This window comes from Hypanus sabinus, chromosome 2 (genome assembly GCF_030144855.1).
Source record: "Hypanus sabinus isolate sHypSab1 chromosome 2, sHypSab1.hap1, whole genome shotgun sequence".
NCBI lineage: Eukaryota > Metazoa > Chordata > Chondrichthyes > Myliobatiformes > Dasyatidae > Hypanus > Hypanus sabinus.
The window spans coordinates 123,261,570-123,283,888 of record NC_082707.1 but is presented as its reverse complement, the minus strand read 5'-3'; the positions used below and the strand labels follow the sequence as shown (position 1 = coordinate 123,283,888).

General features: G+C 42.4%; 2 protein-coding genes across 2 annotated transcripts in view; one reads left to right on the top strand and one right to left on the bottom strand.

Moving 5' to 3' along the window:
- bub1bb (BUB1 mitotic checkpoint serine/threonine kinase Bb) overlaps positions 1-6,338 on the top strand; it is a 69,894-nt gene extending 63,556 nt beyond the window's left edge. Inside the window, exons 24-25 of the mRNA XM_059953992.1 lie at positions 5,327-5,433; positions 6,022-6,338. Of these exons, the coding sequence (XP_059809975.1) occupies positions 5,327-5,433; positions 6,022-6,199 (285 nt within the window). The 3' untranslated portion in view covers positions 6,200-6,338. The remainder of the gene's footprint in view (positions 1-5,326; positions 5,434-6,021) is intronic.
- Positions 6,339-6,959: 621 nt separating this feature from the next.
- Positions 6,960-22,319, bottom strand: part of LOC132383138 (sushi domain-containing protein 6-like) — a 52,781-nt gene continuing 37,421 nt past the window's right edge. Inside the window, exons 3-6 of the mRNA XM_059953978.1 lie at positions 18,223-18,420; positions 12,391-12,529; positions 10,972-11,372; positions 6,960-10,035 (exon numbers count right to left, since the gene is read on the bottom strand). Coding sequence (XP_059809961.1) covers positions 10,010-10,035; positions 10,972-11,372; positions 12,391-12,529; positions 18,223-18,420 — 764 coding nt within the window. The 3' untranslated portion in view covers positions 6,960-10,009. The remainder of the gene's footprint in view (positions 10,036-10,971; positions 11,373-12,390; positions 12,530-18,222; positions 18,421-22,319) is intronic.

Genomic DNA, 22,319 nt, shown 5'->3' with positions numbered 1-22,319 from the left:
TCATTGTTAGGAAAGGCCAGGTGATGCAAGTTTCAAAGTTTTATAAATACTCTGACTCCTCAAACTTTGTCCCAATAATCAGCAGCCATGGGCTCCTCTAAGCAGCTGCCTAGCTCTCGGAAAATTAAAACAAATGATGCCCACAAAGTAGGAGAAGGCTATAAGAAGATAGCAAAGCATTTTTCAGGTAGCTGTTTCCTCAGTTCATAATGTAAATAAGAAATAGCTAACAGAAAAGGTGGAGGTCAAGTTGAGTTCTGGAAGACCAAGAAAACTTTGAGAGAACTGCTCGTAGGATTGCTAGAAAGGCAAATCAAAACCCCTATTTGACCGCAAAAGAATTTTAGAAGATTTAGATTTCTGGAGTGGTGGTGCACTGTTCTACTGTGCAGTGACACCTGCACAAGTATGACCTTCATGGAAGAGTCATCAGAAGAAAACCTTTCCTGCATCCTCAACACAAAATTCAGTATCAGAAGTTTGCAAAGGAACATCTAAACAAGCCTGATGCATTTTTGGAAACAAGTCCTGTGGACTGATGAAGTTAAAATAGAACTTTTTGGTCGTAATGAGCAAAGGTATGTTTGGGGGAAAAAGGGTGCAGAATTTCATGAAAAGAACACCTCTACAACTGTAAAGCACGGGGGTGGACCAATCATGCTTTGGGCTTGTGTTGCAGCCCGTGGCACGGGGAATGTTTCACTGGTAGAGGGAAGAACAAATTCAATTAAATACCAGCAAATTCTGGAAGCGAACATTACACCATCTGTAATTTAAAAAAAAAGCTGAAGATGAATAGAGGATGGCTTCTACAACGGGATAATGATCCTAAACACACCTCAAAATCCACAATGGACTACTTCAAGAGGTGCAAGCTGAAGGTTTTGCCATGGCCCTCACTGTACCCCGACCTAAACATCATCGAAAATCTGTTGATAGACCTCAAAAGAGCAGTGCATGCAAGACGGCCCAAGAATCTCACAAAACTAGAAGCCTTTTGCAAGGAAGAATGGGTGAAAATCCCCCAAACAAGAATTGAAAGACTCTTTGCTGGCTACAGAAAACATTTACAAGCTGTGATACTTGCCAAAGAGGGTGTTACTAAATACTGACCATGCAGGGTGCCCAATTTTTTGCTAAGGGTCCTTTTCCTCTTTTGTTATTTTGAAACTGTAAAATATGGAAATAAAAAGTAATCTTAAAATATTAAAGAAATGTGTCATCTTTAACTTTATGCCTTTTGGAAATCAGGTTATCTTTTACTCTGTTAGCTATTCACAGTAACAGATATTTTGAGCAGGGGTGCCCAAACTTTTGCATGCCTCTGTATAGACTGCAGCATATTTTAACAGCATTAGTACTGGCTATAAACATCTTGGGACATTCTGAAATTGATGATTGCTGAACTCCATTCCTCTCAGCTCTGAGAGAACCTTACCCTATCTGTCAGCTCATCATTCCTTCCATATACCTCTTCAACTGAGAATGAGTAATGCTTACCTTGTCATTCCAGTATGGAAGAATACACACCATTCCTAACTTTAATTTCACCGCCAAGCTTCACAAAAGTAGCTGGGTTATGTATCTGTTGGAATTGAGTCTCAGTTTTGAAATTTCATGATATATCTTTGAATCATAATTAAGGTTGGGTCAAAAGGCTTTTGCATCCTGCCTACTTGATCAATGTGATTAATTTCTAAAGTAACTGCCATTAATATATAAACGGCCTATAATGGGATTGAGATACAGTGCCTATACAAAGCATTCACCTCCTCCCTTAGTTTTCTTGTTATTATTTTACAGCATTGAATCACAGTGGATTTAGTTTGGTCTTTTACTGACACTGATCAACAGAAAAAGACTCTTGTGTCAAAGTGAAAACAGATCTCGGCAAAGTGATCTAAATTAATTACGGATATAAAACAAAATAATTGATTCATCCCCTTTAATATGACACTCAAAATCATCACTGGTGCAATCAATTGGTTTTAGAAGTCACAATTAGTTAAATGGGGATCACTGTGTGCAGTTAAGTTGTTTCAATTGATTGTGGGAAAAATACACATGTATCTGAGAGGTCCTGTTAGTGATTTTTGGGTTTAGGACATGTACATTTAACAATTGACTTTGACTACCAGTCTACACTTCTGAAAATGTATTGTGCATTTAATTTGGAGTGAGGTTCTGAAGAATGGGTTCCTGAAAGTTGTGAATCCCAGTCCAGACAATGCTGAATGAAATTCATTTGGATGTCTGTGGTGTGGATGTGAATCAGGAGGTATGAAAGTTGTATGTAGTTTTTGAAGAAAGCATTGCCCATACATTGTAAATATGGAGTTGTCCTTTGGTGTTTGGTGCACAAAATATTGAGCCCCACGTTTGGCCAGCAGACCTTTCCACCGAAAGTGTCTTCATATGATGCCTGCTGTACCTTGTTCTGTTGAATAACAAAGCTGCTTTATACCTACTAGTAATATTCATTCACGCAACAACAGTCCAGCTACTGGTGAGTCAGTATCCTGGCAAAAACTAAACCATGAAGGCAAAAGGACACTTCCAACAGCTCTGCAAAAAGGTTATTGAAAAGCATAAGTCAGGAGATGGATACAAGAAAATTTCCAAGTCACTAAAAAATCTTTTGCAGTGCAGTTAAGTCAATCATTAAGAAATAGAAAGAATATGGCATAGCTATAAATAGGCCTACAGCAGACCACCCTCAAAAACGGAGTGACCGTACAAGAAGGGGACTAGAGAGGGAGGCCACCAAGAGACCTGCAACAGCTCTGGAGGAGTTGCAAGCTTCAGTGGCTGAGATGGGAGAGATTGCATACGACAACTGTTCCCTGGATGTTTCACCAGTCACAGTTTATGGGAGAGTGGCAAAGGGAAAGCTGCTGTTTTTTAAAAAAAAAACATTTCATGAAATCTCAGCTAGAGTTTGCCAGAAGGTGTGTGGGAGTCTGAAGTCAAACTGGGAGAAAGTTCTATGATCTGATGAAACCAAAATTGAGCTTTTTGGCCATCAGACTAACTGCTATATTTGGTGTAAGCCAAACACTGCACATTGTCAAAAGCACACCATCCCTACCGTGAAGCACGGTGGTGACTGCATCACGCTTTGGGGATGCTTCACTGCAGCAGGCCCTGGAAAGCTTGTGAGGGTAGAGGGTAAAGTAAATGCAGCAAACTACAGGGAAAGCCTGGAGGAAAACCTGATGTAGTCAGTCAGAAAGAGAACTGCAACTTGGGAAATCTGTTTTCCAGCAAGACAATGACCCAAGCATAAAACCAAATTTACATAGGAATGGCCAAGTCAGAGTCCAGACCTCAATCCAATTGAGAATTTGTGACTGGATTTAAAAAGGATTGTTCACTCATGATCCCCATGCAATCTGACAGAGTTTGAGCAATTTTATAAAGAAGAATGGGGAAAATTTGCAGTGTCCAAATGTGCAAAGCTGATCGAGACCTATCCTCATAGATTCAAGCAACACACAAAATGCTGGTGGAACACAGCAGGCCAGGCAGCATCTATAGGAAGAAGCAGTGTCAACATTTCGGGCCGAGACCCTTCGTCAGGACTAACTGAAAGGAAAGATAGTAAGAGATTTGAAAGTAGGAGGGGGAGGGGGAAATCCAAAACGACAGGAGAAGGGGTAGGAGGGGGTGGGGTGAAGCTGAGCCAGAAAGGTGATTGGCGAAAGGGATACAGAGCTGGAGAAGGAAAAGGATCATGGGACGGGAGGCCCAGGGAGAAAGAAAGGGGGAGGGGAGCACCAGAGGGAGATGGAGAACAGGCAGAGTGAAAAATAGGTGGGAGGGGGGATAAACTAAATTAATCAGAGATGGGGTAAAAAGGGGAGGAGGCACATTAACAGAAGTTAGAGAAGTCAATGTTCATGCCATCAGGTTGGAGGCTACCCAGATGGAATACAAGGTGTTGTTCCTCCAACCTGAGTGTGGCCTCATCTTGACAGTAGAGGCGGCCATGGATAGACATATCCGAATCGGAGTGGGACGTGGAATTAAAATGTGTGGCCACTGGGAGATCCTGCTTTCTGTGGCAGACAGAACGTAGGTGTTCAACGAAACAGTCTTCTAGTCTACGTCGGGTCACAGACTCAAGACTAATTGCTGTGAAAGGTGCATCTTCTAAATACTGACTTGAAGGGGATGAATACTTGTGCAATCAATTATTTTTTATGTTTGTAATTAATTCAGATCACTTTGTAGAGATCGGTTTTCACTTTGACACAAAAGACTTTGTTGATCAATGTCAAAAAAGCCAAATTAGATTCACTGTGATTCAATGGTGTAAAACAATAAAACATAAGCTGAGGAGGGGTTAAGAACTCTTTATTGGCACGTACCTTGCAGAGTTTTGTTATTGATGCTCATGGACTTGATGACTGGTAATCACTAATTATGAGATTGCTATTTAAAATATTTGAGTGGTGGTTAGGTTATTAGAATTTGAATAATTTTGAATGTCTTTCAGCCCCTAAATTTAGACTAGCATTGTGCCAGTATATTAGCTGTAATTGAATTCTGAAATAATTAAAGTAATTTCTTCAAATAAGTAAACCATTACCAATAGACATGTTAGTTTAACAGTGTACTCGTGAACTACAGCAGTTTAGATAAATTCATAATGGAATTCATAAATCACCAAAACATGAGATGAAATTTAAAAAATTGTTCTGCAGAATTTAAGGAAACAATAGCTAAATACATGATGCAAAAAAAACTAAATATTGTCAAGACTTGGTATTATGGAAAATTGTGATAAAGTTTTTAGGAACACTCCTTTGTAATAAAAGGATGTAATATACTTCTATTTGCACATTGAATTTGATAACCTAAATATTTCAGTACACTTAATGAAAATCAAGGCAAATTTTTTGATTATTGTGATTGCTTCCTTGATTATTTGGCAAAGGTAAATATGCACTTACTTGGAAGAAATTTTCTGAAATTGATACAGGTTCCATAAACAGGTTGAACTGTCCCATAATGATCATAAGCTTGTCAGCAATTTCTTTTGCCACCATTGGGTTAGTGAGGATTGTAAAAGTTTTCCATTCTATTAATATTCATTGATTTATGATGGAAAGTTCAAATCAGTCCTTTCTATGGTGCATTTACTAATTAGGTGGTACCACCTCTTCAGATTTGCAAATAAATTGAGAATGAGGACAAATTTGCAACATTACTGTTTAGATGGAAGTAAAGCTGAATAAAATGTAGTTACTAACCTTATTCTTTTGAATCAAAGATGCAAGTAGAAAACATGAAATATTTGAGGAACTGTCACTGGCTCTTGCAGGTTGATCATTTTGGGATTGCAGACACAATACATTTTCTGCTTTTTGGAAGACATCTAGATATTTGTAAGGAGGATTCAATATGGATTCTCAGCCCCACATCTTGCAGGTATTGGTGACATTCCATTTTATTTTTTGATGTTTATGTCATATTTTCTTAGCAGCTTGACCTTCAGCTTTCCCCCATAAAACTTTGACCCAGTTACTGTTGTATTTAGAAAGTTCTCACGTCACTGTGAGACTAAGAAACAAAGCAGACATTTAGATCTTCCTTTGCTACCACATAATACATTAGTGATCAGGGATGCAGCCTATAGTGATTTTTTTGAGTTTCAGCCTATATCCAATCTTGTTTTTGATTAAAGTACTATTTTTTTCATTTAATTATAATGGCCTACTATCTTCTTACCTCTGCTTCGATGTAGCAAACTCAGAGTTGGAATGTTGAATGTTTGAGCCCAAGTCCAGATTCTTGAAAGTGTACTCCAAGTCTTAGTTCAGAAGGAAGATTGCAGTCTCACTTTTCTATCCTGAAGATGAAATTGAATTATGACCTTGTATCCCCTCCCAACTGAATGAAAACTACCCTTTCATATCTAGTCTAGCTGCAGGTTCCCACATTTCCTATATCTCTATTTTCTTGGCTAAATGCATTTTCAAATCTGAAATTTAATTATAAACTTGTGTATTCCTCCAGAATGGGCTCACTGTACATGGAGTTATGGAAGAGTTTCTTTGAAAAGATTCTAAATGCAGGTGATGCACCTTCTGTCTCTACACTAAGTGATTTGCAACAAACAGTGAGAGAAGCCATTGAACCTGATTACAGAATCCTGTGGAATGATGCATTCATGGCAAACCTGACAGCTACATAAAGAACACGAATATTTTTAAGAGCACAAATTCAGAGCCTGGTTTTTATATTTTGTAATTGAATTAAAGTCACATATAAATAGATTTTCTGCATTGTTTCCATTGAAATTTACTTTTCATATTAAAAATGTTTTTCCTGTGTTCCTTTTCCTACAACCAGTGACAGAGTATTATTGCTTTCCTCAGTTTGTGCTACATGGATTTTTAAGAATAATGCCTGTTAACCATGTGCTTTTCCAGAAGAAACTGTTTTAAAAGTGGGATTTGTATTTATTACAATCTATGCTGCTAATTAGACCAACAATGTGAAAGACAGCTTTACAGTAGCAGTCTCCTATGTTCATTTAGAAAATTTAGCATATAATAAAAACATTTCATACTAGAGGTATTATTCAAAAGGAAGAAAAGCACACCAAAAAAAGGTGCAGAAAGCAGATAGTGCTTGGAAAACTTTATCTGTTGAAGCATGCACAATTTGGAATTTTCTCCCAAATGACAGAATCCTGGATCTTATTTTAATTGTGTCTAACTGGTACTGCACACCGTCTACTTGCAGGAGTAGACCAGAGCAATACATTGGAACAGATTTTCAATCTGCATACAGTGTGCCTTTTGCAGTGCTGAACTAGGTCCACAAAGACCTTGGGCTACAAGCAGGGATTTAGGTTGTGGGTTGTGCTGACTGAGGGATAATGTTTAACTTGCTGCTATTGAACACATTTCTGCAGTACAAATGGACAAGTAACGAAACAAAGTGCATAATTCCTCCTGATCATCACCTCACTTAGAGTAAATTTATTTAGAAATGCAGTTATATACATAGTACAATTAAACTTAAATTAACTTTATACAAATATTAAAATACTATCTTGACACCCATTGCAATATACAGGATTCCAGAGAAACCTTAAAGCAAAAGCCAAAGAGGGACAGGTAGAGTGGCCAACACATCAACCAAGCACCACTCCATTACACTAACAGGCAAGTTATAGGAAACAGTGCCTTTGTCTCTGTATCAGCAGCAGCGAAGCACTACTGTACAAAACATCCTCTTTCATGAGAAATGGAGAGAACTGGTATATTCTGTTCAATGCCCCCCTCTATAGACAAAAGCCTAAGGTACAGGGGGTGTTACAAAATAGATGGTTAATCCAAGATTTGGATCTTGGCACAGGCATACACGCAAACAAATCCTCTCAAACATCAGCATTGGATAATGGAAAAACTAGTTTTCTAGGTAAATTCTACAGCAGGTTTGATATTGCTAAATGTGGATGGGGTGTCTGTCTTCAGGGTATGGTGAAAATGTAGCATTTACTACAATAAGGCATAGTTGATGAGAATGATAAATATGAGCAATGAAGTGCTCGTGGGATTATGTGAATATTAGCAGTAGGCAGAATAGCTTGTGCAGGATAAATGTTGGCATAGTCCAGTAGTAGTAAATGATTTTCTGCAATTGTTCCAGCTGGTCTGGAGTTTGGGTAAAACTTATTGTACGTTATAGGATAAAGAGCAGCTGTACGGAATGTTATTCTCTTCCCAACACATTCAGCTATAAAGCAAAGAACAGAAGTAGTGCCCTTAGATGTACAGAAAGTCATTGAGGGGTGTGGAGGCTTCACAGCAAGTACCTATTTAAATATGGGCTTTGTAGAAGTGTACAATATAGACCATTTCTTTAACCAGCTCCCACATTTAATCTCTGACATTTCCCCTCAACTCTCTGCCTTTCTCTACCATGCCTTAACCCATAGTGTGTTCAAAAGGACTTTTTAAAAAAAAATATTGTGTGGTAACACTCCTGTGAAGCACCCAAAAATTATTTCACCAAATGAGCAAATAGATGCTTTGTTGAGACAATATTTTAAAATATTGTCTCAGGTTGACAACTTGCATCAGATGTTGCTATGTGACCTGGAATCCCAAATTCCCTAGCCGTTTAGTTAAAGTGAAGGCTAATGCAAGTGTAACACACACAGACACACATACACCATTCAAGTCAGCAAGGCAAAGAGATTAAATATATAGATTCCCACTTTCCCTTTTATTTACACCATACAAAGGTGAAGAATGTCCACGGGTATTTGGTAAATCAGCCATAGAGGATTACAGGCATTGAGTGGGGGAGGGCAGGGATTTCAGATATTGATGCCCCAATCTCAACATTCTCATTAGTTTTGTGGGATCAGCTGAGAGATATGTATAGTGAAAAAGAAAGTGAGACATTGAGCACTCTTGGCACTGAGCCATGGCTCAGTTGGCAGCCTTTCACTTCAGTCAGATGGTTGTGGATTCAAGTCCCTCTAGAGACTGGAGCATAAATCTAGGCTGAACCTGTACTGTGAGGTTCAGTGCAGAATGCAGGTGATATGTTAGATTAAGCTACATAATAGAAACCAATGAGTATGATCTCAGTGAAAAACGTGTTTGTAGTCTAAAGCCCAAAGTACTTCATTGGGGTAAAATATTTGAGACATTGTGGCATAATGAACTAAACACAGGTTCTTTCAGTTGAAGAAACTTGCCACTGACCCTGGTCCCTAGCTGCACATTTATCAGACAAAGCCCCTGTTTGGTGGGCACCTGCTGAAATGCTGAATCTTGATTTGCAAAGCCAAGTCCAGCTTATCAAGTGGTAGGAGTCAGGAAGGGGTAGAAGTTTATTCAGCACTGAGCAACATTCTCCAGAGATCTCCCACTGAACACTGAACATGTTCACCCTCAAAAACAAGGTGTGTTTAATTAATTTCATTGGGGTTCTCAACTAGGAGAGCCTAGTAGTTGGATTAAAGTGGGAAACTATTCACTTTGGTAGGCAAAATTGATCTTTTTTAAGATGGTGAGAAGTTAGCAAACATATAGAAGATTGTGGTTCATGAAATTGAGAAAGTTAAAAGTAGGAGTTACTAGTATGCTGCCTTTATTGCAAGGCAACATAAGTACAAGTGCAAAGACTATGCAAATATGCTGGGCTTTCTGTCTGAGTACTGTCTCTGGTTAGGGAGACCTACTCAAGGAAGAACAGTGTTAATTAATTCCTGGGATGAAGTAGTGTCCCATGAGACTGATGAATACTGAATGAGAGATGAGTGCATTGAAACAAGCTGGAGAGCTCAGACTAATGTCTCAGGAAAGGTTCAGGATCAAGACATCAAAAAATTACTTAGAGGATTCTAAATCTTTGGAATTCTCTAGCCCAAAAGGCTAAGGATACGCAATATTGAAGACTGATGTACAATTTTTGGACGTCAAGGAAGTCTGGGATAAAGGGAGAAATCGTGCAGCGAAGTGGATGGGATACAACATCACTCGTGATCCCATTGGATAACAGTATTCTGAGGGGCTGTATAGCCTAATGCTGCTGCTGTTTCTGATTAAGCATTCAAGAAGCAGCTGGAACTTGGCTAGCCTAACACAAGTGGACTGGTCTGCAGCCGAATAAAGTGAACACAAGAAAGGTGCCAAGGACCAAACCAGAAAGTGTGGTTAAAATGCACAGATCAATTAATCACCCACCATGGAACCTCAAATCCAAACCATGTATTGCAAATATTAGACCCATTTGTCCTTTGCTATACAGTCACCCCTCTCAAAATTAACCAGTGTGAATAAAGGCAGCCTCACATTCACACTGATTAATTCCAATGCAGAATATGTCTAGCACAGAACTTGCCACTGTCACATTCTTGTCATACAAGACATCAGCAGGCGCTCCTGCGAGGGGTCTTGAAGTAGAGTGAGTCAACTGGAGGTGGAGGATCAAGTACTGAAGAGGACGAAGCTGAGCACTTTACCTCACGTGGATTGTGTTAAGCATCCTTGAGCAGTGGAATATCTGAAAGGAGAGGAAATAAGGTTTGAGTAAAGAGCAAATGGGTGAAGAGACAAGCTAGCCATTCATAACTTTTTATGTTAAGGAACAGCCTTTTCCCAGACAATTACTGTAAACTCCAGATCCAAACCCTAAGGATCACTATCTTCCTCCATTCCCTATCAGCAGACATGCCCAGTTCCTTAGCTCTGGAGTTCCATTAATAATCTGTTGTATCCTCATCCTTTTTAAAAAAAACTACCTATTGCAATAAGCCTTTGGCCACCTTGCATCTTAAGTAGGATTATAGATTCAACCATCATAGGCACAACCCTCCTCACCATGAGGACATTAGAATTTAGAAACCTATTCTCCCCTTCGGTCATCAGATTTCAGAATGGCCCATGAACACCACCTAGTTGTGTATTTTTGCACTGTACTGGTGCTGCTAAACAGCACATTTCACATCATATGTCCGTGACAATGAATTCTGATTCTGGATTCTGGCCTCTCAGTAACTGGCCAACATTGAGTTAATGTGACAAATCTGAATAGATTCCAGATCTAACTCACCCATTCCTCCCACACCCACTGATTTCCAAGGTTTCCAATAAAAAGTAGCCAAACTTTAAGCCCTCTCTGAACTAAGCAACCCACCAGCCCTGGCCTCTTGTACACTCTCTACAATTAGTTTCAACATCTAAGCCCCTACAATTGCCGGGAACTCCAGTATTCCCTCCCTAGATCTCTCCCTTCTTTCAAAAGAGTCCCTGGAAGCTCAGTTTGCAGTCACCCCTCCTAATGCAGGGATGCGTATGCTTCACATCAGACTTGTAGCTCCTTAGATGGTGCCCTGAGGCGCGCACTGAGATGTGAACCAAGCCCTTTTACGTCTCAGGTGGGGAGTCCTAGTCATCACCTTCCACTGAGCTAGAGAGAAAACAACCAGGAGCAACTTACCATCAGCAGATCCTGCGGGTGAGGCGAGAGACAGAAGACTCTGAACATCGCTGCCTTCTGAAGTGTCTGAAGACTGCGATAGCCTCAGGGGAGACCTGCGGGGTGCAATTGAATGGGAGGGGATGGGATGGTGGATCAACACAGTCTCTGAGCGGCTGGTGCTAGCCTGCACTTCGCTCTCCTCGGAGTTGCCTGGACACGGGTTGGTGCCGGAGGCTGCTTCCCCCAGCTCCGGGTCACTTGCTGTCGGGCCCTCCGCCAGGACAATCTGGACACGGGAGCCGGAAGGTGCAATGGCCGCGCCCGAACTGCCGTAGACAGCTTCTTCGTAGGAGGGCAGCGAGACGGGGACTCCATCCACCACGACGGACACCTGGTTCCCAGACACTCCCTGATCTCGTCTGCACACACAAAGCATGGTTAATTATTGTCACCTCTACCTTAGGAGGTTGAAACTTGATCCACAATTACATAAATCAGTACAGGCCCTTCCACCCACAATGTTGTGTTAACATTTTAACCCTTCCCTCCCACATAGCCTTTATTTTTCATTCATCCACATGCCTACCTATGAGTCTCATAAACGTCCCTAATGTATCTGCCTCTACCACCACCCCTGGCGGTGCATTCCAAACACCACCCTGTAAAAAACAAGAAACCTACCTCTGACATCATCCTTATACTTTCTTCCAATCATCTTAAACTCATGCCCTCTCATATTAACCATTTACGCTCTGGGGAAAGACACTGGCTGTCCGCTCTGTCAATGCCTCACACACCCCTCAGATCACCTCTCATCCTCCTTTGCTCCACAGAGAAAATCACCAGCTCACTTAGACTTCCTTCACAAGATGTGCTTTCTAATCCAGGCAGCCTACTGATAAATCTCCTCTGCACCCTCTCTAAACCTTCCTTATCCCATATAGAACGAAGTCACTAGAACTGAGCACAATAATCCCAAGTATGGTCTAACCAGAGTTTTACAGAGCTGCAACATTATCTCATAGCTCTTGCACTCAATCCCCCAACTAACAAAGGTCAATTCAACCTGGGCCTTCTTAACCACTCTATTAACTTGCACAGCACCTTTGAGGAATCGATGAACTTGGACCCTAAGATCCCTCTGTTCCTCCACGCTGTTGAGAATCCTACCATTAACCTTGCAATTTGCCTTCAAGCTCGTCCTTCCAAAGTGTTTCATTGTCCCTTCTGGAGATCCAAACACTCAGAACCCCCAAGGGCACTGAAACCCAGCCCACTAATATCCCACTGCAAGACCTCCTCACCATATCCTAAGTTTATTAGTGCCCTACCCTACTTTGCCCCGTGCTCCCCACATCTCCATCCTGGCACCATCCCACACCCTCACAATCCCAGGCCCAGCCAATGTACTCTCACCCGAGCCTGCTCTTCACTCACCTGCTGTGGTGAAATGATTTCAGCTTTGGTTGCAGCAAAACAAATAAAACGACCAGGAGGAGGATCAGGGCAACAGAACTAGCAGTAGATGCCACAATCGAGAGGGTCGGCACTCCAATACTTGGCTCTGTCTTTTTATCTGAATGGAGTGGGTTAAACACCTTGTCAACATCTTATCATATGATGATAATATTCAGCTTAAAGTAAGTGACAGAGACTCTTGGCAGAGCAGAAACCCCACCCCCACAATTTAATAGACTGATCGCACTAACAACGACCAAGAAATAGAGGCAAGGCCAATCTGGAGCCAATGAATTTGCATGTTGTGCAGGTCTGAAGGTAGAGTATAACCTGAGCATTGGCTTCATAGAGTTATAGAGACAGGTTCTTCACCCCACTGAGACCACCAATCATCCATTTACACTAATCGCATTCCATACCCCCCTCATTCTCATCAATTGCCCCCAGTTTCTCCACTCATCTACTTGAGGCAATACAGGGGCCATTTAGCCTACCAAGCTGCCCATCTTTGAGACGTGGGAGAAAAGTGGAGGGTGTGGGGGAGACTGCGCAACTCCACACAGACAGCACTGAAGGTCAGGAGGGAGTCTTGGCCTCTCAACTGAAAACAGAAAATGCTGGAGATACTCAGAAGGGCAGGCAGGACACCAAGGAATGGGAAACCAAAGGCCCAGCATAAGGGAGTGAAATATGCGAAGGGGACCTGAGGAGAACAGCTTTCACCCAGAGAGAAACTGGATTCTGGAACACTGCCTGAGTAAGGCAGAGATTTGAGAAGAATTTAGTCAGGAATGTAAGCTCTATGATGTAGAAAGTTATGGACTAAGTGCAAGTGAATGGGATTAGTATGAATGGTTCCATGTTTGCTGGCGAGAATATAGAGCTATAGAGCCTGTTGCTATGTTATATAACTCCAAAATATCACCCTGGACAAGGCAGTCAGCTTGACTGGTACCTTATCAACACCTTCAACATTATTCATTCCCTCCACCACTTGCATTCTTGTGTTTGCACAGTGTGTATCATTTATAAAGCGCACTGCAGTTACTCACCCAAGCTAGTCCCACAGTCCTCCCCAAACTCATGATCGCTACTGCTGAAAAGGATAAGGACAGCAGGGGTATGGGAACACGACTCGCTGCAGATTCCTCTCCAAGCCGTACAATCATTCTCATCGTCACTGGGTCGAAACTCTGAACTCCCTCTCCAACAGCACCAAGCATCAATCTACCCACACTAATCTCACTTACCCCAGTTAGTCTCAAGTGCCTGACCACGTTCTTAAATGTGGTAATCTCTGCCTCACCACCCACCCACTCCAGCAAGAAAACGGTTCTCCACCAAGTTCTCAAGGCCAACAAGGTACAGCGAGTAAATTCGACTCCAGATTCCAAAAGTGAATATTAAAAAAAAAGAAACTATAGTCAGTCTGAAGTACTATTTCTGCTTTTCTATTCACAAACGCTGCCTGACCTCCTGTTTATCCCCAGTATTTTCTGTTTTTGAGTGTGCTTTCCAGCCAACTGCATCTTATTAGTTATTGTAACATCACGACAATGAGCAAGAGCATTCAATCTATCGTGAAGTAAACCTGAGACAGAATGAGAACTTCTCATGGCTGATGGGTTTATGAGAAAATGTCCCTCTTTGTTAAAGGAAACATCCACAACAATTCACAGCCTGAAAGAATGAGACAGTACAATTCCAGTTGCTCACAGCCAGCAGGGAGGCTGTCAGTAATATTGATCAGCTGAAAAACAAAAAAACAAAACAAACTGCAGATGCTGGAAATCTAAAATAAATGTAGAAATAAGTATGGAATGCTCGGCAGCTCAGGCAGCGTTTGTGGAGACAGAATCAAGAGTTAACATTCCAGGTCAGTGATATTTTGTCAGAATTAGGAAAAGTGATGGCAGGAACCAACAGAGACTGAAATGACATAAAGGATGTAGGACAGAAACTGGGTTCAGGGCTTCAACATAGGCACAAAGCTGACCTGTCTGGAGTAGGTCTAAGTATACGAGCAAATTCAAACCATATAACCTTATTATGGGGTGGAGATGCATCTTTATGAAAGGAGGTGTAAGGTGCTCTTTCCGCTAGTCTGCAGATGACCCTTGGGCACCTGCTTAGCCCCCCACCCCTGATCGGGTTACATGAAGCAATGGGAGCAGGTGATGGATGGTCATACAAGCAGTTGCAGCATATCACAAGTAGTCCTGGTTACTTGACCACTGACGCAAGCACAAAATCTCGAAAGAGCATCAATAATGGCTGGGGTAACCCGTCTTATAAAGACCCCGCCCAGAAGGCGACAATGCCAAAAACACTTTGGTTGAAAAATCTGCCAAGACCAATCATGGTCACTGAAATCATCTACTTCATATGACACAGCACATAATGATGATGATGAGACTTATTAAAAGCCCCAAATAGGAGGTTGTGCTGTGAGGGATGAGCAAGCTGTAGCAACTTGGAGTATGAAGCCTTGTGCCCAACTGCTGAAAGGTCTGTCACTCGTTTACACACCATGACTGAAAGAGCAAAATCTGGGTGTGTCAATGCCAGGCTACACTTGCAATCTTAACTTTCCTTTCAGATTTTCACCAGGATGCATCATTTGAATGTGCTCTCATGACTCAAGCCGTTTGGGCTTTAGCCGTGTACAAGTCTGAAAGAAGTCAGAATGGAGATAGGTAATGAATGAGCATCAGCAACTCACAGGAACTATCCTGGGCTCAATACATTGATGCAATTATGTAGAAGGCAGGCCAGTGGCTCCACTTCGTTAGGTGTTTGAGGAGATATGGTATGCCACTGAAGATTCTTATAAATTTCTATAGACATAGGTGGAGAACATGCTGACTGGTTGCATGACAGCCTGGTATGGAAACTACACTGCACAGGGTTGTGCACTCAGCCTCCCCACCATCACGGATATCTTCAAGAAGCAGTGCTGCAAGTAAGCAACATCAATCACAAAGGGCCTTCACCATTCTAGCTGTTCCCACTTCTCTAAATCATCACGTAAGGGATACAGAAGCCTGAAACCTCCACTCTACAATTCAGAAATAGCTTCTCCCCCTCTGCCAGCAGATTTCTGAATGGTTCATGAACTTTTGAATACTATCTCATTGTTCCAATTTTCTTTTGCACCACCTGTTTAGTAATGTTTTTGCACTGGTACTGCTGGTGCAAAAACATCAAGGCTGACATGATCTAACCCATGATAATAAATCTGATTCTGATCTGAATGGGAGGCTATAGAAAATACCAAACTCTATTGCAACCCACAGCTGCCAATCTTGCTCAAGTGGACTGTCATCCCAGACTTTGGTCGGGAGATGAACAAGAGAGGGTTAAACAGTAATCTGCACCAAATCATCGGGCTTTGATGATGGTTGTAAAAGTACATGGTCTTTCATCTCCAATTAATCTCCCATGTCTAATGAAATCTCCATATCGTTTTGAATTAATTTCAACTAAAGTGTGAGGTGGTACACTTTGGAAGGACAAACTCCAAGGCTGAGTACAAAGTAAATGGCAGGATACTTGGTAGTGTGGAGGAGCAGGGGGATCTGGGGGTACACATCTACAGATCCCTGAAAGTTGCCTCACAGGTAGATAGGGTAGTTAAGAAAGTTTATGGCGTGTTAGCTTTCATAAGTCAAGGGATAGAGTTTAAGAGACGCGATGTAATGATGCAGCTCTATAAAACTCTAGTTAGGCCACACTTGGAGTACTGTGTCCATTTCTGGTTGTCACACTATAGGAAGGATGTGGAAGCATTGGAAAGGGTATAGAGGAGATTTACCAGGATGCTGCCTGGTTTAGAGAGTATGGATTATGATCAGAGATTAAGGGAGCTAGGACTTTACTCTTTGGAGAGAAGGAGGATGAGAGGAGACATAATAGAGGTGTACGAGATATTAGAGGAATAGACAGAGTGGACAGCCAGAGCCTCTTCCCCAGGGCACCACTGCGCAGTACAAGAGGACATGGCTTTAAGGTAAGGGGAGGGAAGTTCAAGGGGGATATTAGAGGAAGGTTTTTCACTCAGAGAGTGGTTGGTGCGTGGAATGCACTGCCTGAGTCAGTGGTGGAGACAGATACACTAGTGAAGTTTAAGAGACTACTAGACAGGTATATGGAGGAATTTAAGGTGGGGGGTTATATGGGAGGCAGGGTTTGAGGGTTGGCACAACATTGTGGGCCGAAGGGCCTGTAATGTGCTGTACTATTCTATGTTCTATGTTCTAAGTGATTAATGCAACGGTAGGGAAGCTGGTTTGTTATAAGTGTAACATGCTGTAAGATTTCACTGCTAATGTAATGGTTTCTCTGTAGCAGTAATGTTTGGGTTATGACTAGAGATAATGGGGTTTGGAATGCTGGGGCTATCCAATGAGAGAAATGTTGTTCTTTCTTAAAACAGACACAAGAGATTCTGCAGATGCTGGAAGTCTGGAGCATCACACACACATGCACAAAATGCTGGAGGAATGCAGCAGGTCAGGTAGCATCTATGGAAGGAAATGAAGAGTCAATTGTTCAGCCTGGACCCTTCATCAGGACTGGAAGCAGAAGTCAGAACCAAAGGTTGGGGGAAAGGTGCTACCAGGTGATAGAGAAATCCAGCTGAGAGGGATGTTAGATAGGTGAGGGAGGGAGAAGAGGCAGAAGAAAGAATCTGATACGAGAGGACAGTTGACAATGAAATAAAAGGAGGGAATCGGGGATCCAGAGGAAGGGCAAATTAAAAGGGGGTGAGAGGGACAAAGGAGTGAAGGAAAACAAATGGGGGGTGGGAGAGTGTTTATCTAAAGCAGGAGAAATCCATTTCAATGCCATCAGGTTACAGATGACCAAGATGAAATATGGGCAGGGACTCTCTGCCTTAGCAGCAGGTATTCTTAATCACCAAAGCACATTATTCAGGCTAGTTATCCTAGTACAGTATTGAGAGAGTGCTGCATTGATTACAACACAAGATCTCACGGGTCTGTAAAACCTGAGGCGATTATGGAAAAGGAAAGAGCTCTCCCTACTGTCTCAACATTGAAACTGGGAAGTGAGAGGCAGGGTACACCCCGAGGAGAAGAGCACCTTCCGGGTCAGTGACTTTTTAAATCACAAATGGGAAACTGAGCACAGGAAAGAGCAGATTATCATGAGATTGAACTCCTGATAACTCCAGAGCTCTGTCCAGGTTGTGGACAGAACCCCAATATACTGAGTATATTGACTGGCTGCATCACAGCCTGGTATGGAAACACCAATGCCCTTGAATGGAAAATCCTACCAAAAGGAAGTTGGATACAGCCCAGTCTATCAAAGGTAAAGTTCTCCCCACCAGTGAGCACATCTACACAAAACATTGTCACAGAAAAGCAGCATCCATCACTAGAGACCACCCAGGACATTCTCTCTTCTCGCTGCTGCCATCAGGCAGGTGGTACAGGAGCTTCAAGCCTCAGACCACAAGGCTCAAGAGCAGTTAATATCCCTCAACCATTAGGTTCTTGAAACAAAGGGGATAACTTCACTTGCCCCACTACTGACCTGTTCCTACAACCTATGGACTCATTTTCAAGGACTCTTCATCTCATGTTCTCAATATTTGTTTACTTTTCTTTCTTTATTTGCTCAGTTTGTTGTCTTTTGCACACTGGTTGAACACCCAAGTATGGTCTTTCATCAATTTTGTTATGGTTATTATTCTATTATGGATTTATTGAGTATGCCTACAAGAAAATGAATGTCAGGATTGTATATGCTGACATACATGATATAAATTTACTCCAAACTTACCTTGACTTAGTCTGCAGCTGACCTCCATGGCGGGCTCCCAGTCTCCACCCTCACAGGTCAGGTACTTGTAGTCTCCCTTCAGAGTGTAGCCCTCGTGGCAGAAGTATTCGATGACCGTTTTGGCCTCGAAGTTGTTGCAGGACGAAGGGTGGCAAGCAAAACCCCCATTTTCTGGCTGAAATGGGTGTCGGCAGTTGCCTGGGAAGAGAGAGAGAACACGGGTCAGAGAATGCAGGAAATGGATGGGGTGGTTTGTGACGGCTCTTTAATATACAAGCTGGGGAAGGTTGGAGCTGGCTTCTAGAGTCCTGACTCAGAGCCTCACCTGTGCTTCTTCAACACCCCCCACCACCCCTCAGCTCCATGACTCTCAGTCCCTCTGGATCAAGATCACGGAGAAACCCCTCCCCACCACCCACCATCTCCTCCCTCAGCCCCAACCCCAGCTGCTCAGCTCTCTTTAACCACAATATCATCTTCCCTACAATTGTACCCAAATGTTAGACACCCCCCAGTGAAACAAATTATCAGGACAACGTGGCATTATCTGCAAATGGGATCTTACTGTGCACCGAATGGCTGCTACGCTTACAACAGTACAATGTGGATCACACAGGGGGTGTCCGGTGGTTAGAGTACATCCTGCAAGGGTATCATCTAGCTTGCTGCCATTGTTGGCAAATGGCCTAGTGGTTGCTATGGCAACAGCCATGAGCCTTCTTCAGGCGCCTGTCAGGGATTAGTGAAAACACACCGTCTTCCCAAATTGAGCAGACACTGTACTCCGGGCAGAGACCAGTCTTGAGGGAATGAGGCTACTAATTGAGCAATGAGAAAATTAATGTGCCGGGAAAGCCTCTGAGCTCACAATAACGGCATCGTGCTGATGTTAATCCAGCTCCTGCACACTGATGTGCTGAGTGGGAGTCTACACCTGCCACCATTCTAAAGATAGTCAAAACGATGTTGCAATAGATCCCTCAAGATGTGGGCGCGAAAGTTCTAAGATCAGATCAGAAAGGCTGAATTTATTCTCACCTCTGAAGGCTTAAGGGGTGACCTTATAGACCAATATAAAATTCAGGGGCATTGATAGGATAGAAAATCATGGGCTTCTTCCCCAACATAGTGGGATTCGGAAGCCCTAGAACTTGAGGGCACAAGTTTAAGGTGAGAGGGGAGTTTGGAGGGGTAGATTTTTTCCACACAGAAGGTGGTGAGTGTCTGGAATGACTGCCAGAGGAGGTGGTTGAACCAGACACAGCTGCAATGTCTAAGAGGCATATGGACAGGCACTTGGAAGGAACGTAGAGGGATAAAGGCAAAATGTGGACAATTGGGATTAGTATAGATAGGCATGTCTTCTGGCTGTATCCTGGTTGGCGTGGGCCGATTGGGCCAAAGGACTGTTCTCTGCGTTGTCTTTTTCTGTGGCTCTACACTTAAACTGGGCCAAATAATCTCCTTCTGCAAGTTTCTCCAATTGAATTTCACCCCGGTGTTGAGGAAGCATACACTACCCACAAATTCAAGCACAAGCATATACACAGAGTTGAAACATGATAACTGTGACTACGGTGGATGCATTCCGTAGGAACAGTGCTTCCAAGTTCTCTCCCCGCTCGAAGATACTCAATGTACGAGTTCCTGTTACCCCTTTCAGCCTCCCTTTGCCCCTTGAATGCCTCTGATCACCGTCGAGGATTGCTGCTTGTTAATGGACTGCTGAGGTTGAGTTACTGACTTGCCCATCTATCAGGAAGAAGGTCACAGGTAAGAAATCCAACACCAGAGACTAGAGTATCCAGGCTGCCATTCCTGTGCTCTTGGGGATTTATATAGAAGATCATATGGCACCATTTTGTATACCTTTTTGGTAATGTCACCATGTCACTTGTAGGACCAGTTTAGCCCAAAATTGACCAAAACGCTCTTCTACAATAACACAACAAACAGAAGGAGAAACAGGCCATCAGCCCCTCATTCCTTCTCTGCTATTCAGTAAGATTATGAACTTTTTGCTACCTCAGTACTACTTTCCTACACCAACTCCATTTCTGAAAATCTATTGACCTGTGTCCAGAATATTATCAGCAACACATTATGTAAACTAACAGTGTAGAGAATTCCAGAGATTCTCCATCCTTTGGACGAAAACATCTCTGAACGTCAGACCCCTCATTACAGCAACAATTATACTCCAAAAATATCTTGTTAGCTATCAACTGCTTCTGGGTGTTCCATGACAGGAAAGTTTCTGCAAAATACAAGCTCTTCCTTTTAAAGTCACAAACTAAGTCACTGCCAAAGCAGGAAACAACATCACTGAAAGTGCTCTGGACAAATGCCACATTCCTGCTCAAGTATGACAATTGAAGTTAGCCTAAGATAGATGCCAGTAGATATGAGGAAAGGTCACACACAGATGAAGAACAAGCAGAGACAGGGATAGATAAGAAGAGAAGACATATATGCATGCATAATTAGAGACATGCAGGCACAGATGTGCATCTCAATGAGATAGAAAAACACACTTATACAGGTAAGGAATAAACACAGATATGCACCAGCTGGACAGAGTTAGACACACAAAGGTGTAAGAAACATTAACACACACACACAAAAAAGATATAAGAGACACAGACAGGCATTCACACTCAGAAGGAAAGAGACAGAGATATAGAAACACAAACCTAAACAAAGATATGGGCAAGAAAATAATAGACACATATGGATAAGACACACACACACACACACGAAAGACAAAGATACTCTCACGCTAACTTATGTTAAGAGACACAGTCAACAAAGGAACAAAGCAAGGTTTCAGAAACCCCCATAAGAATTCTAGAGACAATTTTGTTGGTTATTCGCACCAAGACACGCAGCAATGTGAAAATGAGCAGATAAACTGTTTCAATCATGTTAGTTAGGGCCACTCAAGTACAGCCACAGGAATCTCCCGAGTCCACCTGACACGACAGGATTTGTTTCAACACCTTATCCAAGGAGCAACACCTCGACTCAAAAGCGTTTCTTTATGTAGAGCACTGGCGAGTCAGCCTCAATTACATTCTCAGATTTCAGCACAGACGCTTCCACACGGTAGGGCAAACTTCATATGATACTGGAAATAAACACTCGAGGGAAAAGGTGCAGGAGAATGCGGAGCAAAAGGAAGACCAGAAGGAGAAATACAGAAAGCAAGGCACTGCTGCATCGCAGGTTAGCAGTTATTAACTCAGTACCTCTTCACTCCCAGAATCATTGATCCTAACCCTATGAATTGACACAGCTGAGGTAGCTGGATTACTGCACTGTGTAAACACAGTCAGACCTTTCTCGGGACTGCACCGAGAATGTGATCCCTTACACTACCGCAAAGCCTCCAATCAACAATCCTGTGGAGAAAAGGCTTCAGGGAAAGGGGAACTGGAAGGTTTCCGCATGGACATAAGTGAGCTGTGCAAGAAATGGGCGTGAACTGCGAATGAAAGAGACTCTCTCACACCAATCCTCAACCTTATCTTAATGCTGCCACCCCCACTGCAAAGTCCGTGGAGTCAGGTTTTATCTGGAAGGTCCAGAGGAGGGCCAACAATCTCTTAGGCTGCCACTTTGACCCTCCTTCTCCTTCCCTGATCTGAAATAATGCACCCCACCCTCCCAATCTCAAAGTTTAACATGAACACAACATACTCAGCGAGACGATGAACCAGGAAAAGCAGCTGGACACTCAAATCTGCCTCGTCATGGTAACAGTATGGAGCAACAAACTCTACAATAAACGGCAATTCTAATCAAAATGTAGTCAGACAAATTACACGAGCCAATTAAACTAAATGGGCACAGGCAGAAGATAAAAAAAAGCCTGAAAGTATACATCAGCAGGCTCAAGGACAGATTGCATCCCATGGCGATCAGACTCTAGCATGGACCTCTTCAAAGACAAGATGGTCTCTGAACCTCAAAATCTACCTTGTTGTGGTCTTGTATCTTCCTGTCAGTATGCGCTGCAGTTTCTCTGCATCATCACTTTATTCTACATTTTGTTATTGTTTTTCCCTTGAACTACCTTGTACTGGTGTGGTGAAATG